At 31.8% G+C, this 19,251-nt stretch overlaps 1 protein-coding gene across 5 annotated transcripts in view; it reads left to right on the top strand.

The window, feature by feature from the left end:
- Pcnx1 (pecanex 1) overlaps window positions 1-19,251 on the top strand; it is a 144,757-nt gene that overhangs the window by 47,919 nt on the left and 77,587 nt on the right. For 2 of the 5 annotated variants that reach the window (XM_026402351.2, XM_026402335.2), the window contains exons 7-8: window positions 7,466-7,598; window positions 13,593-13,777. The exons of 2 other annotated variants lie outside the window; for them this stretch is intronic. In XM_026402351.2, coding sequence (XP_026258136.2) covers window positions 7,466-7,598; window positions 13,593-13,777 — 318 coding nt within the window. The remainder of the gene's footprint in view (window positions 1-7,465; window positions 7,599-13,592; window positions 13,778-19,251) is intronic. One more of the 5 variants, XM_026402344.2, reaches the window with a different exon arrangement.

Raw genomic sequence — 19,251 nt, 5'->3', positions numbered from 1 at the left:
CCTTCTTTAACCCTCAGCTTCTTCCTCTTAAAATGAAATGATCAGTGTACTTATTTCATAGGGTAATTGTGAATATTAAGGGCATTTGTGCACTAAAATGCTTAGGCAGTCTGGTACATAGAAAATGTTGCTGCTGTTATTATTATTAAACAGGCTTGTTTTACTAAATACATGTATCCTATCGTATTAATTCTGTGGTATAAATAATGTAGAGAAAAATAATAACATGTAGAAATAAATTAGAGATGTTCTAATTGTGCCATTGTGTGAAATTTGACAATAATTAAAGTAAAATATTAAAAAATTCAGATAATATTATCTGAATTTCTAATTCTTTATATAATACTAGCAGAAAAAATTATTTTTAATTGACATCTAATCTAGTGTTATGGATTTTACCTTATTTTGGTAACAATGTGTCATATAACTTATCTTTCGATATTTAGTTATGAAAGAAGTGTTTGTTTTAGTAATTTGGTTAAAATCAGATGTTATGAATAATCTTCTGCAGTTACTTAGGAAAAAAATTTTAAATTCAGACTAAGAGATTTTCTGTTGACCTCTTGTTTTATACTTAATTTCTCTTTTGTAATTATAAATCATATCTAATTTATGACTGATATTTTAAGAACAAAAAAAGTACAATTATATATACTAGCAAAATGTCCTCTGTTTTCTAGCTTGTACTTTAATAAATGATTTTTTCTTTTAAAATTTTTATTGGTACATTATCATTATGCATAATAGTGGAACTCATTGTGAAAGATTTGTACATGTTTATAACATGATTTCCTATATTTAAATCCCCAGTATCTTCCCTTTCCTCCTCACTCTCTCTGATTCCCTTCTTCTGCCCTACTGTCTGTCCCTTAGCCCCTTGATTCCCTTCTCCTACTCTGCTGGTCTGTTTCTAATTAAAGTTTTTTTGGGGGGCTATTAAACTTTTGTTTTGAGCTAGTAAACTTATTTTCTGCATGATTCAAAACCGTTAGCATATTTTCTCCATTATGTATCAGATTGTAAAGACTAGCCAGAGTAGAGAGGTTTGTGGTTTACTTATTACTTTGTACATTTTTCTGGATTTCTTAACATGTATTTCTCTGAGAAAATTATTTTAAATAGAATATTTAGATCATTTTGTAAGTAATCCTTTAATAACTTTGTGTTTGAAGCCAAAGATAAAGGTAATCTTTTTTTCCCCCCTCCTCTAAAGTGGAGATTGAACCCAGGGCCTCACACACTCTAGGCACATGCTCTACCATTGAGCTATGTCCCCAGCCTTTTTTAGTTTATTTTCAGACAGTCTCCCCACGCTGCTGAAGTTGGCCTTGAATGTTTGATCATCCTGCTTCAGCCTTCCAAGTAGCTGGGATTACAGGCTGGTATCATGCAAATGTACCACTGTGCCTGGCTCAAAGATGATCTTTAAAGAGTACTACTATTCAAAGAAAAGTCAAGTCTTCTAAATAAACAAATTTCTGAGTGTTTGTGCTACATATGTAAATTATAGGGCTCCCCCCCTCTTCAAATATCACTGGGCATTGGAAAGAAAAGACGAAGACCACTGAACAGACAAGAAAATGTGAATTAAAGCTTTTGTACTTTGCTAAGTACATAGGGCTATAAGGACTAATAAACTTGTTTTTCTGATTTCTTTGTTCACATGACATGTTAGAAGAAGCAAGTTAGTAGAAGGGGATGGAGAGAGGCTGAAGTAATGACAGCAGAAAAAATGCATAGCCTACCCTAAAGGAGGAGCTGTAACTATACTGAGCAAAGCCAGACACAACAGAATAAGATCAGTAAATATAGGGACAAGCCATCTTTTATTTTAATAGTGTTCAAGGACATCATGTTATCTGCTTAATATTGTACTATAGTACAGTGCTACAATTGTATGAGTAGTTGATCTTGATTCATTAAGATTATGTTTATGCTATTCAAAGCCTAGACATAAAAATCTTAGAAGCATACTCATTAAGTGAAGTGAAATAGCTTTGGAAAACAAATCTTCCCTTACAACAGTATCAAGAAAAATGGTATTTTATTGAGAAAGTAAATAAGTGTTCATATATGGAAATAAACATGGCAATATTTTTTCTTTCTAGCAGAAGTGAAATTTCTGTTTGAAAGTGAACAATTACATTTTAATATCTCTAATTAATGATTGAATACTCTGACAAGCCATGAAACCCATGCCTCAGTTTCCTTAATTGTAAAGCAGGAATCATAACTTTCCGCCTGCCTCACAGTTAACTGTCAGAGTGTAATGGGCTTAGAAGTGTGAGAGCGCTTTGTAAATTGTGCATTCATTATGTAACTTAAATGCTGATAATTTCAGGAAGCTTCCCTTTTCAAATATGTCACTTTAAATATATATTTTCTAGTAATCCACTGTTAGGTGAATCTCCTGAAAAGTAAATAGAAAATTGTATTTGAATACACTTTTCTAAGAGAAGGTTGATAATTTTTATTCCATTCACAAAGGATTAAAAGGATTAGGAATTACCTATGAAAGTAAGTAATCCTTATGCTGTACTTTTTAGGAATTGTTTTCTGTATGTGTGTAGTAGACTCCAAAGTATTATTTAGTTTCTAGAAAGCATTTTGTCTGCCTAACTGTATGGCTGCTGATATTGTGGAAAATATTAGGATATGCAAATTGTCTTTAACTCAAAATACAGCTAATAATATTGTTGTTATTTGCAGTTGTCAAAAAGCAAAGAAGTCTGGGGCTAGGGTTGTGGCTCAGTGGTAGAGTGCTCTCCCAGCATGCATGAGGCACTGAGTTCAATCATCAGCACCACATAAATTTAAAATAACGATATTCTGTCTACCTAAAACTAAAAACATAAATATTAAAGAAAAAGCAAAGAAGTCTTTAAAACTGTTTGCACAGATGGAAATTATTTTAATTCAGAATTGATGTTTAGAAGTTGTGCAATAGATTCTGATTGTTCTTTAGCCTCCCAGAAAATGGTGTTTCCACATTTCTTTAATAGAACAAAATCTTTTCATGTTGATATTAGCATTGTTCTTGGCTGGCATGGAAAGTAAGAAAGAGGAAATATGTTTAGATAAAATGGATTTCATGGCTAGACTAAAACATTTATTTCAGAATTTTTTGTATTGTAAAACCATTTGAATGTTTGTTTCTTTTTATGGTAATTTCATTCCTAAGTAATTGTTTACACCTTGATGAATATTTCAGTGTATTCCAGAATGTTTGCAAATGTCTTTTATTTTTCTGAGGTGCATAATATATTTCTATCATACTTTGGCCATTTTTCTTAAAAATTTAATTTCTCACTAGCAGTTTTTCCTATCTATTTGAGATTCAAGCATACATTTTTTCCCCATGGTTTTCCTAGATGTATTCCCTTTTCCCCCCATAATCTACACTTCCCATCAAAAAGAGTTCTCTTGAGTAGTTTCTTCTAAATTTTTAACTTATTAAGAGCATTTGAGCTCTCCCAGGAACCTAGGCATAGCATTACATCTCTATCAGAAAGTAGCTTGTAACCTATGAATCCTTTCAGTAATTAGTCAGCTATGTGATTGAAGTGGTTTTAGATAAAGCATCTTTATCTCTACGTATTTTTAGTCAGAACCTTCCAGTTTTTGAGATAGAATTTGGACATCCCTTATCTCCTTCTTCACCAGTTTCACTGTTTAATGCATCTGCCTTTAATACTTTTCTATTGCCATTCAAAGAGTAAAGCCATCTTATAGTCTTTTATTTTAATATCCCCATATAAAAATAAATAATTGCACTAAAATAATTCAGCATGGAACGTAGAATTTTCTATAATTGGGATAATTGGGAAGTAACACTTGAAGCAGGAAGTGTGGATTGTGCAATTAACTTTTGTTGTGATCTTCAGCAGAAGTCAAACCTCTGCTGTCATAATATCTGAGGATAGTTGTACCTTGACAATGAATTACTCATGGGCTTAAACCTTATTGATTGTATCACTTATACTGAAAAAAAAAAAAAAAAAAAAAAAAAAACTGAACTATCTGAAGATCCCTCTTAGTAATGATCATAAACTGGTCTTTTTTTTTTTTTTTTAAAGAGAGAGTGAGAGAGGAGAGAGAGACAGAGAGAATTTTTAATATTTATTTTTTAGTTCTCGGCGGACACAACATCTTTGTTGGTACGTGGTGCTGAGGATCGAACCCGGGCCGCACGCATGCCAGGCATGGCGCGCTACCGCTTGAGCCACATCCCCAGCCCATAAACTGGTCTTTTATACTCATTTTGACACAAATAAATGATTAGAATGCCAAAACTGTTGCAATTTTGAAAAATATTTTTTGAAAATAATATATATAACTATGTTCTTAAAAAGTATTTGATAAATCTTGAATTTCATGGTTTTTGAATCTCTTGAATATAATTTTTTCCCCTTTTGTACACTGACATAAAGTTTAGTTGTACTTAGATCATCAGCTTTTCATCATTTGCTTTTTATGTTACTGTTGTCAACTAATTAACTTCATCCTTCTTTGCCAGAAGATGCTGGGATTTATGCAATTTCAAAATGTCAACTTCAAAATCAGTTTTTAAAGTATTTTCTCTCTTCCCTTTCGTGCCATGATTCAAAGATTAAAAACAATCCAACGAACAAACAAAAACCAGCTTATTTTCTTTCTCCTATAAAGTAAAGTGATTTAAAAAGTGTTTTTTACACTTGACTTGTGTAAGGAAATTTTCATCAAGTTTGGTTGTATCTTATATGACTATAGCAAATTATTATAATTTTTAAAGATCACCTGATCCCAATTGGACCCTGTTTGAAATAGAGAACACATTTAAGTAGCACACTTCCAGGGGGCATGGTTTAGTCATATTTACTGTGTCTGTAAATGATGGTTTGGCATTTTCTGGCAATGGTGTGATCTTAGCTATTTTTAAAACAGGTGCCACAGTAAACATTTTCAAAGTTTTTGTAACAGTACACATTAACATCTTGAATGTTACAAAGGACTGTTTGGGCAGTAATTGTAACTTTTCTTTGATACATTTTTCAGTGAATGCTTAAAGTTTCACCTTGAGTGTGGTCAGGCCCATTAAGGAATAAATGATGTTGCATTGCTATTTTGCAAATAAAATATGAATGGTGTGTTAGTGGCAAAAAAAAAAAAAGATTTCTGAAAAAAACTAAAGAACTTTTTGACTAAGCATAGGCACTCTCATAGTTTTTTGTTTTTTCTTTCCCCCCTGTACTATGGAATAACTAGCTTTGATTTGATTACACCATTACGTTTTTAGTAGAAGGAAGATAATAAAACTGTCTCCTACTTCCCTTCTTCCTATTCTTAGTATTCAGTGATCACATGTTGCTTTTCCCAAGTCCTTCTGAATAGTTCTAGTATATTTTATAGATTAAATTATGTCCTATAAATTGTGTCTGGGCAAGTTTTACTTTGCCATTTTGCTTAAAACAAAATAGAGGGACTGTTGAAAATTTCATAATAAAGTTAGATTGACCTATAAATAATAGTTTATTATAAGCAATGACTTATAAGTAATAGCATAATTGTCACAACTGTAGAGAAATCTTCAGTGTAATATTTTATGAAAGAAGACTTGACTTGAGTTTTTAAATAATGGTATAAATTCTGTTACCTGACTTAACTGCATTTCCTCCCTCAGCTGGCTTGTTTTCTTCTTTGCTTTTTTTGTTTGTTTGTTTGTTTCATCTTTCATCCAGTGACTGCCCTGCCAACATGTTTTCTTCTTTGTAATGAGGTGGATTGCATTTTCATTTCATTGACATTGTGGTTGTCAGGAATTGGCGAAGTAGGCAATGTGCTTTATAGATTGTGATAACAATATGGCAGCCTTGACTTTCTAGATCAGCACTATTGGATTTGACTTTCTATGATGAGGGGAATATTCTGTCTGCATTGTCTAATAATGGTAGCCACTGGATACATGACACTACTGAATACTTGAAGTATGGTTCACAATGTGAGGAACTGAATTTTTAACTAAGTTAATTTAAATTTAAATAGCCACATATGGCTAGTGGCAACCATATTGGAAAGTTCAGCTCAAGATGACCAGATTTAATCAGCATCTTTTTTTTTTAATTGACCATATGTGATTTTTGTTTACATGAACTTTAATCCCACAAATAACAGCCTTTTCATAGTTAAATGAATTTTTAGGTTTGGGAGAAATGTTTCTGTACTAACTTCTTTTATCTTTATTTATACTTGGCATCAAAATACACTTTGTCAAAGATCAAAATGATTCCCCAAATATTTAGATTACTAGGGAACAATAGTTATTTTATATTAAAATGGAGAAAAATAATTTTATTTGTTTTGAAGATCCTAGTTGGTCAATTAATATGGTTTTGTAAAATTTATATTATTCTATTATGCCATTGTTGCATGCTTGGTTTAGTTTGTACTTTCTTGCCTCTAGATTAAATTATTAGTTTCTATACTTGGCATTTTGCTGATACTTGCTTCCTAATGTTGGTGGAACTAGGGCCAGGGCCATAGAGGTTTTGAATAAAGTTTGATAGTAGCAGAATACTTTATAGTGAAGATATATTCATGCTTTCTTGAATATTTAACAAACTAGCTGTGTAATCTCACAGTCATTGTTTTCACATTGTATTGTGAGGCAAGCTTGCTGCCTTACTCATTGGCATCTTCAGAGAAGTACAGAGGAACTCCAGCTTAATTATGGTTCAGTTTATAACTGTTTAACTTTTACAATCGTGCAAAAGTGATATGCATTCAGTAGAATCATACTTCAAATTTTGAATTTCAATCATTTCCCCAGGGTTTGAAAATGTGATATGATATTCTTTTTCACGTTGGATAGCAGCTGGGAGCCACAGCTCCTAATCAGCCATATGATCGCAAGGTGAAGCAACCTGTCAATACTGTACATTATACTCTTTGTTAAACTATGATGTTTGGTAGGTTAGATGTATTAAATTCATTTTTGACCCATGGTATTTTCAATTTATGATTTTTTTTGAAATGTAACCCTATTATAAGTCAAGGAGCATCTGTTACTCTTAGTTGCTTTTATTATTCTCATGAGAGTAAAATCTAATGCCCATTCCCATTAATAGAAACTAACAAACACTAAAAGAGCTGACTTAATTAAAGGGAGAGTAGAGGAACATGAACAAAAATAAATGAGACTTTCAGGAAAAGATTTAAAGCAACATAGATCTCATAGTAGGAAATTGAAGTTGAAGAGAAATGGTGAAGGCAGATAGTAGATCAAAACATTTTTCAAAACAAATTAACTCTAAATAAACGATACTTTTTTGTTGACTGCTGGATATGATACACTAATTGTATAGATAGAAACAGTTTCGAGTAAGCAGACAAGTTCTCTAGAAGTGGGAAGTCAAGGGAAAGACAGGGTCAGCTGCTATTTACATCTCTGACCTAGGCTCCTATTTGACCTAAGTCTGTCTTGATGCAGCAGCACAGGCCAGCGAGGAGGCAGTGTCATTTCGCCGTGAACGCAGCACATTTAGGCGCCAGGCAGTACGGCGCCGGCACAATGCAGGGAGTAACCCTACCCCTCCTACCTTGCTCATCGGATCACCCCTAAGGTATGGTATTTTAAAATTCCACCAAGTTAGCATGCATGCAACAGATCTTCTAACCTGTTCTTTCGGAACCAAGAAACACTTGAAGAGCTTTGCTTTTCTTTCTGTTTCTCTTCTATACGTTTCAGCTCTTAGGCTTTCTCTGCATGTAACCATGAGCCTGTTGCATTATGCATGCCTTATGTTGTACTGTTTTTTTTTTTTTAAAAATGATCAGATTGGTTTTGTCAAGTTTAAATCGCAAAATCACTTTTAGAAATGTAAATAGTAGATCTTAAATTAGCATTCCCTCTTTTTTATATTTCAAATTAATACTATTAATACAACATCTTTTCCCAATATCTGGATAGTGTTTAATAAGAAAAATTATGAGACCTAATGATGAGCTTGTTGAGAAATAACAGATAACTGACCTCAGTTTAAGTCAGTTTGTTTCATCTCACTAAAATATATTGTTTTACATTGTGTAAAATTGAGTGGTTTTTATTTCACAATCACCAGAACCTAATAAATAACAACTAAAATATTTATGTAAGTATGGTCAATTGGATATCCTTATTTCTATGTATATTTATATTTAATTTCTCAACCCCAATAACATATTAAACATTTTTTCAATATTTCCAAATAAGAAAACATCCATTCATATAATATTGGGGTTATTTTCCATTAAAATTTCAATAAGTGTTTTCTTCTTAATTATCTCAAATCTAATGAGTTCATGTCTTAAATTAGAAATTTAATAATTTGTGGGGAACTATGGTGTACACCTGTAATTTCAGCAGTTTGGGAGGTCAAGGCAGAAGGATCTCAAGTTTGAGGTCAAACTCAGCAACTTAGAGAGACCCTTTCTCAAATTAAAAAATGAAAAGGGCTAAGGACATGTAGTTTAGTGTTAAAGCACTCCTGAATTCAATTTCCAGTACTGGGGGGGAAAATGTAACAATCCATTCAAAACGCTATGCTCTATTTTAAAAAGACAAATATGGACATAATTACATATATATGTTTATCAATCTCTGTCCAAAAGCATAATTTATAAATTACTTTCTTTTCACATTGTAAGAATGAAGAACATTTGATGAAATAACTTCTGTCACGTACATGATAGATGAGAAGAGATAAGCCCTTCCTTTAAAAAAATTTTCTTTGGGAGTAGCAGAATCTTGTTTCTTTAAAATGTTTCATTTTGTAAAGTCCCTTGAGATTTAAGATTTGATTCTTTTTCTAGATTTTTTTTTATTAGAGGAAGAAGCTTCATCTCTCATAGATCATGATCCTAATCCCTTTAACAGTAGATAAATTAAAAAAATATATATTTTTTTTAGTTGTACACAATACCTTTATTTTGTTTATTTATTTTTATGTGGTCCTGAGTATCGAATCCAGGGCCTGGTATGTGCTAGGCGAGTGCTCTACTGCTGAGCCACAATCTCAGCCCAACAGTAGATAAATTTATAAAAACTTGTTATTGGCTAAACCAACATCTAAAATGTAGAAGTGGGAAGGCAACCAATTTAAAAGAAATATTTATTCTAGAAACCTTTGCTTTTTGTGAGCACCCCACTTCTATTTCCTTTTACCTTCTTTTCTTCCTGAGGGAACTTTTCCTTCTGCTAGTGAATTTTGGGCGTAGCCTCAACATGCAGAAAGAGGTGAGCATTTTCTTAATTTTTTAAAAAAGATTTGTTTCTTAACCTTTCAAAAAGCCCCTTAAATAATACTGCCATTGATAACTTCTTTGCCTTGTTACTCACACCATGTTTCTATTTCTTAAACATTTAATTAACCTCTGTAAGACTAAAAATTCTTTCATTCTTTGCTACAAATGAACCTGCTGAAACTCATCAAACAAATGCAGACAAATTATAGTTTTTTCTCGTGCCTGGTGGAATATTAGATTTACCGTTACAACTCCAAACATTCACATAATATTTTCCCAAGGCTTTAAATGTATTAATCACATCTAGGGTATGGCATAGAACTTCTAAAGACATCATACTAGAATTTTTAGAAAGTAATCTTATACTAGTCAGCATGTAGTTTTTGTTCAAGTTCCAGGATATTTTCAATACAAAGGTTGCATATATGTCGTAAATAAGCTGACTTCACTCTTCCTCACGAGTGAAGTGAAATAAAATTTAACGGAGAGGAATTAGGAAAAAATACCAACTTATTAAAATAATCTTTTGTAATCATAAAAATATTAAAGGAAAGTATTGTTTTTTTTTGGTATAAGCTCTCAAATAATAATCTCATCTTTAAATAAGTATAGGATGGCATGGTCATTTCAAAGATGGCAAACTTATTTGCCAAAAAGGGATAGAATATATGTGGCAATGCTTTCGTTACAACTACTATATAAATACTAGTAAAATTTACTATACTCTTATCTGTAGGGAAAATGTTCCTCCAGTGGATACCTGAATCATCAGATGGTACTAAAATCATCAGATGGTACTAAACCCTGTGTATATCAACAGTACAAATATATTTATGTTCACTACAGTAAGAAATTGCTACCAAACTGGGTTCAGTGTTACATGACTTTAACCTGAGCAATGCAGATGCAGGCCAATGCAGGAGGATTTCGAATTCAAGGCCACCCGTAGCAACTTAATGAGACCCCCATCTCCAATTTTAAAACAAAGGGCTGGTATATTCAGTGGTAGAACACCCTTGTATTTAACCCATAGTACCACCAAGAAAGGAAGAAAGAAAGAAAGAAATTAATGATAACATAATAAACTAGGAATGATAACAATATATTATATGTTATTATAAAAGGTATTTAAAACTTAAAAATTGTTTATTTCTGGAATTCCATTTACTTTTTTCAGATTGCTGTTGATAGTGGTTCTCTAGAACTGCAGGGCACCACAGGAAGTAGTGGGTAGGGTGGTGGGAGCACAACACACACATACACACACACACACACACACACCCCACACACACTTTAGATAAAGGGACACTACTATAATTTATTTTAAATTTCAATGAATAGTTTATAATGAGCCATCCAAAAAGCAATGTGGTAAAATCTGTTTACATGGTTTGGGAGTGAATCATGAATTTTCTCACAAACAGAATTTGCATTTTTAAAATATGCTTATTAGAATAAACTCTTCCAGAACTATTTTTACAGCTTTTTAGAAAAATTAGCCTATATGTAGGTTTTAGAGATCCTTGCCAATTGTTCCTAGCCAGTAGAGCTAAAAACAAAGGTAAATATTTAAAAATATTAGAAGACAAATATTAAGAATTCTGTATTAACCTAAATGTTACTTTTTGAAATATAAGACTGAAAGATGAGTGGCAAAAAATAAGATCACAGTTATATTTGAGAGTTCATTGTTAGAAATTTATGAAGGTTGTTTTGTGCTCAGAAAAGAATTAATCAGATACTTATGTATTACGTTGAAGATATTCTTTTCTCTGGAATCTGGAGATTGAGAGGGATTATGGAGTCACACTCTTAGAGTTTACATTTTTATTTAGATAGCACATACAAAACTAACTGACAGTACAAGAAAGGATGTGCTATCACTATCACTTCAGTGCTACAGAAGAAGAAAGAACAAGACCAATTATTCTTCATTTAAACTGGAAATGTTAATTAGCATGATTGTATATCAGTGATACTAGTGGTAGCCAATAATTAAACACTTAAATTTCTACCTTTTGCTATGTTGTAAAGTAGTTGCTACCTTTTTTCAAACAGCTAGTTTTATTATATAATTGGAACTGTAAAGAAGATACATTTATGCCAGTTATTAGTTTGAAATGAAATGCAACCCATCAGGATTATGTTTTTTGACAATTTTTGCAAAAGTGACAGACTTTTTCTTGTTGAGGAGTTTTAAAAATAGAAACTCAAGGGAAATAAATATTTTATTACTACCTTTTAAACTCAATATTTATTATCTTATAGAATTTGTCATTTCTTTTAATTCTTTATTCTGGAGTTGATAAAAATCAACTGCCTGATATTTTGAAAACATTTTATAAACTTGGTTATACATTGTACATCTGGGTTCAAGATTCAAATATTCTGAAATGTGTTTATATAGAAATACATCTAACTGTACTAACCACCTTTGCTTATGACTATATGAAAAATTACTAGAAAAACTTGTTGACTACAATTCCCATAAAATTTGGCTCTTTTGAATCTAAAAGGACACAGTATTTAAACTACTTAGATATTTTTCCTTGCTATTTTTCTCTTGTGAAACTTGTTCAGCTTGGTAAGGTTTGTGAATAAGTTTAGATAGCTTTTGAGGAAGAGTATCAGATGCATTATATATGTATGGAAGATAAAACACTTATCTCCAGATCATGTCTTGATTTATATGTATTATATGAAATTTCTAGTCCAAACAAGTTATTTCATAAATCCTTTTGTAGTTATGGCTTAATTATGCCAGTAAGGATTTATAAGTCAAAATTTTGCAGATGTGATTTTTCTTATATGTTGTGTGCGTTCTTATGTTGTGCTCAGAACATGTACCCTTCAGTGATGCTAAAACAAGCCTGAAATGTGAATGTTGCTAGTCAATATAACTTTCTGTGATGGTAGAAATATTCTGTAATCTGCACTGTCCAATGTAGTAGACACTAAATACTAACTACTGCCCACTTTGTTAGCCAATGGCTATGTTATGTGATTGAGCAATTGAAATATGGTTTGTATTACTGAGAAAATTTTTAATTTTAATTAATTTAAATAGTTCCTGGCTACTATATCAGACAATGCAGTTCTAGAATATTCTGTTGACATAGCCACAGACTAAAATATTTTTAGTTAGCCTTTTATTTCATGGTCCATCTGTAGTAGATAAGTTTGTTTTATAGGCATCAGAGAAACTATTATGTTGAATTTAAGGGATTAGAGAGAACTTGGTATTCATTAAAAATAACAAAGTAAGGCCATCCTGAATAGCATTCTTTTTGTTCTAGAGGTCTAATAATTTTAGAAGCAGACTCTTGGGATTGTTCAAAGTCAGCTCAGATTAACGGAATACAGTGTTTCATTGAAGAATAAGCGGTATTTCATTGAGAATAATCTAATAATTATAATTAAAATGTTTTCATGAATTTCATCAGTTTAAATTTGTTTAGATATTATATGAGCCTTAAAATTCACATTATCTAAATAAACTTATAAAAATACAAGAATGATATAGAAAATTTTATAAATAATTTTAATAACTTTATACTAAATACTAAATATTATAACAAAAACCTTTATGGAATTTAGAAAAGATAGAACATCCCATGAAATTACAGGTTTCCAAAATATATTTTCTAAAATGATGGACTACAAAACAGATTAAAAAGGAAATAAAGATTATTGTTAACTACCTCCTTAGATACTAAGCATGTTATTTTAGAAATATGTAGGCTTTTTATAGGTAATACTTTATATTTATTCTGCTTCTGTCAATATCCTGATGGTCATTTGTGTTTCACTTGTTTGAATGAGTTTTTCCTGTTCTTTTCCACTAGTTTGTGATTTTTTTTTTATTCAAAATTGTTGTCTTGGTTGCATTTGTTAAGATTCTTTGGTTTTCAAGTGCATAGAGACTTTGTTTTATAAAATTGAGACCCCAGAATGTTTTAAAGAAAATTTTAGAATTGTTATGAGATTATAAATAAAAGTGCATATTTAACTGACACATATGGTGAATGTGCTCACAACTCTGTTGCTTTTTGTTTCCCTTACACTAGAATTTATTTGACTTGAAGTAGAAGAAAGTTGCAGATTGAGCAATTTACATATATATTAAATGTTTAGTGTATTAATCACTACAAATCAAACTGATAAGGACCAGAACATTTAAGCTGGCAGTGTAATCTCTATATTTTACAAAGTTGGTTCTTTCTTAGGTTACATTGAAAAGTGTCTTTTTGAAATCAGTTTTCTATATTGATTTCATTCTAGCTATTTTCTCTTTTCTTCCCTGTAATGTCTCCCCAATCCATGTTTTCTCCTAGCCTTCAAGATGGTCAGCAAGGCCAGCAGTCCACAGCCCAGGTCAAAATCCAGTCCCGCCCCCCTTCCCAGGCTGCAGTGCTCAGTGCTAGTGCCTCATTGCTGGTGAGAAATGGGAGTGTCCACTTAGAAGCATCACATGACAATGCATCTGCTGTAGGCGGTAGCAGTTTGCAGGATGAACTTGGTATGCAGGCCTTATGTAATCTTGGTTATACAAAACTTTAATGCAGCAGATAATGGATGATGATTGCACTTCTTTCTTGAGATAGATTCATTTTGGAACTATGCATAAGAGCACCATGTTTGCCCAATGTGTAAGGAAAATTTAAGTTTTTTGCTTTTTTGTTGTCTGTTTCTACTTCTTACTCTGCGTTTTATTTTGAGCATATCCATTATTAGTAGGTAGTTAATATATTAATAAGTTTATACTTTAGTATTCTCTTAAAAATTATTTTGACAGTTTTTCCCAAGCATTTGTACCATATGAGAATTTTTTTTTTAATTGTTTAGGCCCGGTGTGGTGGGGCTCACCTATAATTCCAGCAACTTGGAAGGTTGAGGCAGAAGGATCTCAACTTTGAGGCCAACATAAGCAATTTAGTGAGACCCTGTCTCAAAACAAAAAATAAAAAGGGTTGAAGATGTAGCTCAATGGTAAAGTGCCCCTGGGGTCAATCCCCAGCACACCTCCCCCCACAAAAAATACCCTTTGATTTCTTTGAATATGCTATATATAGAAAAGGCAAAAGTGCTTTCTAATGGTCAGTTACTAAAAATTATCTCTCTGAGGTATTCTACATTTTACAATGTCCAACATTTTTAATAGAATTGATTATAGTTCTAAATACAATACTCTGAGGATATCATGGCTCTATATTAATATCAGATAATAACTGGATAAAGTATATCCCTTTTTCCTGTTTATATATCTATAAATGTACACATGAATTATTAAATAATTAATTTTCAGAGTCGTATAATTGAAAACCTTGTCAATACATTAGCCATTCAAATATCTGCTTTATGCCTTTAAATAAGGGTAAAATTTTATACTGATTTGATTTCATTTCTATTTCTCTATATTGAGCTGTAGATTCCAGCTTTGTTGTGCTCAAAATGCAGATTAGTTATTAAGAAACACTCACTTGTGATTTTGCTTATTTGTGTTATAGCTACTTTTCACTTATAAAAATGACATCTAATCGATGCTTTTGTTGGAAGGATATGTGGTGTAAAGTACCAAAATTAGAATTCAATAAAGCTTCTTACGCTATCTGTCCATTGGCTCCTTTTCTATTTTGTAAAAATCATTAAGCATTAGGTACAGAGATATTAATAGGTATGTAAATGTACATATTGATGAAAATGATTATCTTTAACAAATCTTGAAAATGGACATCTAAGATTTATAACATTAGAGTGAGTGAGTTTAGATAAAATAACAAATCATTGGAATGCTTTAATTTTAAACTTAGAATGCTTTTGGTTCTAGGTTTGTAATTTGGAGAGGTAAGAAAATCCTAAGGAGAGTGCTTAAGAGAGAATTAGACGTCAGTTTTGCTACTTAATTTAGTTGCAGGTGACACTTGTTACTTGCAAATATTTAGTTTATCACTCATGTGATAATATCTTTGTTCATCATCAGTTAACCTAGCGTCCAGATGGACAGAAGGCTTGTGAATATGAAACTTTAGATGCCAGCTCATTGTCTGTTGACTTTATGGATTAGAGAGAACTTAGTATTCATTAAAAATAACAAAGTAAGGCCATCCTGAGTAGCATTCTTTTGGTGGATTGGTTAAAGTAAAAGGCTTCATGTTGATCCACTTCAGATTTTTTGACTTTTTCAGATCAAGCATAAAACAGTTGATGATTTTCCTCAATGAAAATTCTTAGTTTTCTTTTAAAAAATCAGTGAAGCATGCCTTAATTAAAAACTTTCATTTTTAAAGTCATATGCAGATTATTGGAAATACATACCTATGAACTGTCTTACCATTCTGATGATAAAGCCTCCTGGGTGGAGGTACCTTTAGCATTTTCTGGTAGACACTGAGGATAGTCTCTGGGAATTTGAATTTTTCCCTTCAGTTAACTGCGGGTTTTTTTTTTTTTTTTTTTTTAAGTTCTCAGTGGACCTTAATATTATTTATTTATACATGGTGCTGAGATTCAAACCCAGGGCCTCACAAGTGCCTGGCAGGCGCTCTACCATTGAGCCACAACCTCAGCCCCTTAACTGCCTTTTGATAGCTAGTTCTTGGCTTGAATGCTGCCACATTGAATGCTTAGTAATAATTAGCACAAAACAATGAGAGGAAAGTGAAAACCTGTTCCATAGTACGTAAAGTTGTCCCCTCAAAATTCTGAAAATGAACTGCAACTGACTTAAAAAGAACTGCTAGGGAAACTGGAATATTTTTGTGGCATGGTTTAATTTTTTATGTGATTTTAATTAACAATAGTAAGATAATTTTGTATAAGTGGATTTGGGTACTGTATATTCACATATGTTAAAGTTAGCATGATGTTCCTTAAAAATAAGGGATATTTATAAGGGATTGTTTTCTTCCCAGTTTAGCTGCTTTATTAAAAAAATTCACATGTATAGTTTTCATATAAGACATTTATATGTAACACTATATACACTATATACATATACACATACTCAGATCTGTTCAGCAGGCATAATTGTTAATCAAAATTACTTTTAGAAACTGAATAATAAGTGGTATAATTAAAAAAAAAAAACGTTTCCTATAGGCTTTATTTCCATGAAAACCAAGTTAAAAAAAAAAATGCTTGAATGGAAGTGATGGCTTGAATGACAATTATTTTGAAGAAAACATTTTTAAAAAAGGTAATTCTGATAGAAATTTCTACCTTTCAATGCAATATGTTTTTCTTTTAAAGATCACATCTTAAAGTTTGATTTAATTTCATTCTGATCATTTTTTATTGGACTTGCTTCTTGCATTTGGTTTTATGCTACTTTGTGAATTAAAATGTAATAATACTAAGTAAAACAAATCGTAGTTTAGTTCCAAGATTACACTACAGGAGAGACTGAATTCAGGTAGTCTTGAAATTCTATTTTATATTTGCTGAGCTTTTTCTATAAAATTTAGCAATTACTTCTCAGTTTTTATGTTAATCTGTTTCCTCTTATAAATTAAGACTTAACATGTAGATGCAATGATGAAAAATACTTTCATAGTTGATAATAACCCTGAATATGTAACATATCTCAAACGGAATGTTCTATATAAGATCAGGTAGAAAAGAAAAATTGGCCTGTGTGTGTATGAAATTACTGGTGATCATTGCTGAGGATATATGTGTTGAAAAGCATGTACAAAATTATTTCAACTTTATTTGGAAAAATTAAAAATTACTATTACAATATAGACAGGAAACAAGCACATGTCAGTTATATATATATATGTACATATAAAATATGTAAACATGAGTAGTATTTCTCTGATTAAGACTTTTTAAAATTTGGTTAATGTTTTAGGTGTTTAAAAATTGTTGCATGAGCCGGGCACAGTGGCACACTTTTGTAATCCCTGGAAATTGGGAGGCTGAGCCAGGATTGCAAGTTTGAGACCAGCCTCATCAATTTAGTGAGGCCCTAAGCCAGTTAATGAGATCCCGTCTAGAGAAGAAAAAAGAGAAAAATAAAGGAGGGCTGGAGATGTGGCTCAGTGGCAAAGCGCCCCCCCCACACACTTAAATCCTCAGTGTGTGTGTGTATGTCTGTGTCTGTTTGCTTGAATTGGTTTTTCTGAGGCTCTTTTTTCCCCTCATCTTTTTATTTTATTTTTTTCCTGAGGCTCTTTTGTTTGTTTCATTACCGAAAGATTGACAAAGAAGGTATTCTTTGAAATAATCTGCTTTACTACAGAGTTTATTAACTTGAAAATGTAGTTAGCTGTAGGGGAAGTCTCCCAGGAAATCTCACAACACCTTGATGCCCTTCTTATTAAGCTGCTTATTTTTGGTTTTGTTTTTTCTTTGTACTGGGAGTTGAGCCCAGGCTCACTTAACCACTGAGCCTCATTCCTAGCTCTTTTTATTTTTGATTTTGAGACAGGATCTTGCCAAGTTACCTAGGGCCTTGCTAAGTTGCTAAGGCTGATCTCAAACTTGTGATCTTCCTGCCTCAGTCTCCTGTGTTGCTGGAATTACAGATGTGTGCCCAAATTGGTGTTTGTTTTTTAGTAGAAAGATACTAAAATATTTAAAATATTTTTTGGAGGAAGTGCAACTCATGGTATGTAAATGAAAGTTAATGATTCATTTTTATTGAAACAGTAAAAATGCTTCATTGTATCTAGAAGGAGGAATTATATATAGGGGATATATTGTACTTACACTTCCTTTTGATAGAATTATGATGTGCTATTAATCCCATCCTTAGAACAGAAACAGAAGTCTACAAATATCAAGAGATACATTGAAAAAATTAAGTCATCATAATCTCATCACTCAGATAGCCACTATTAATATTTTGTGATTTTTTTCTTCTAGTTTTTTTTAATATTTATTGTTGACACAATATCTTTATTTTATTTATTTATTTTTATGTTGTGCTGAGGATGGAATCCAGGACCTTGCATGTGCTAGGTGAGCTCACTACCGCTGAGCCACAACACCAGCCCCTCTTCTAGTTTTTTAATGTACATATGTATGTAATTTTCTAAAATAGAGTTGTAATCATTTTATGTGACATTGTGCTACTGTATGAGTTTTGTACCTTTTTTCTCTTATTTTTAAATAGGTATATGATATTTTGTCACTTAGATCTATATGAAAAACAGTACAGTGTAGAGAACTCTATAGAACCAGACTTCTGAATTTCAAATCCAATGCTCTGCCACTTACACTAGCTATTTGACCTTGGACAAGTTTTCTCTCCCCGATGTATTTTTTCTTTAAGTCTTTGGTAATGTATACATGTATGTGACTTTTCCCCATAGTTTTCTCATTTGTCAGTTGGGGCAATAATAGTGCTTACTTCATAGGTTTATTGTGAAGATAATATCTGTTAAAACATGTAAAGTAATATAACAGTGCTGGCAATAGTAAGTTTATCAGATGAATGATCATTGCTATTGCTAATAATGATAAAATATTATTATATCATGGTTTATTTAACTAGTATAACTAAGGTTATGGTTAGTCTTTGAGATGTTTACTGATAATTCCTGTTGTGCTGAAGGTTCTTTATGTAATCTTTATATGTAGCTGTGATTAATTCCTTAGGATAAATATGTTGAACTGGAATTGTCAGTCAAGGAGAATACACATTGGGTTTTGATGTATGCTCTTATTAATTGCTTTATGGAAAGCTTATACCAGTTTATACTTTATCTGGCATGGTTTAGAAGTTCTGTTTTATCCCCACAAATGTAAGTTTAAAATAAACCTAGATAATTTTATCTGCCCAATATTAATTCCCTGCATAATGGTTAGAAGTTTATAATTGTTCCTATAGGAAGACTATAGAATATTATTTTAAATAGTTTTGAAAACTTGAATTGTTGTAGGAATTTTAGAGAAGACTGGTTGAGATATCTGATTTGTCTCTTGCTAGTATATTCTAAAGAATTCATTGAAGCTAAACTTGATTGCTTTCTAACATTAAGCATTCTT

Source organism: Urocitellus parryii, chromosome 6 (genome assembly GCF_045843805.1).
Source record: "Urocitellus parryii isolate mUroPar1 chromosome 6, mUroPar1.hap1, whole genome shotgun sequence".
NCBI lineage: Eukaryota > Metazoa > Chordata > Mammalia > Rodentia > Sciuridae > Urocitellus > Urocitellus parryii.
Note: the sequence above shows the minus strand (reverse complement) of the source record. Positions and strands in the feature narration are given on the sequence as shown.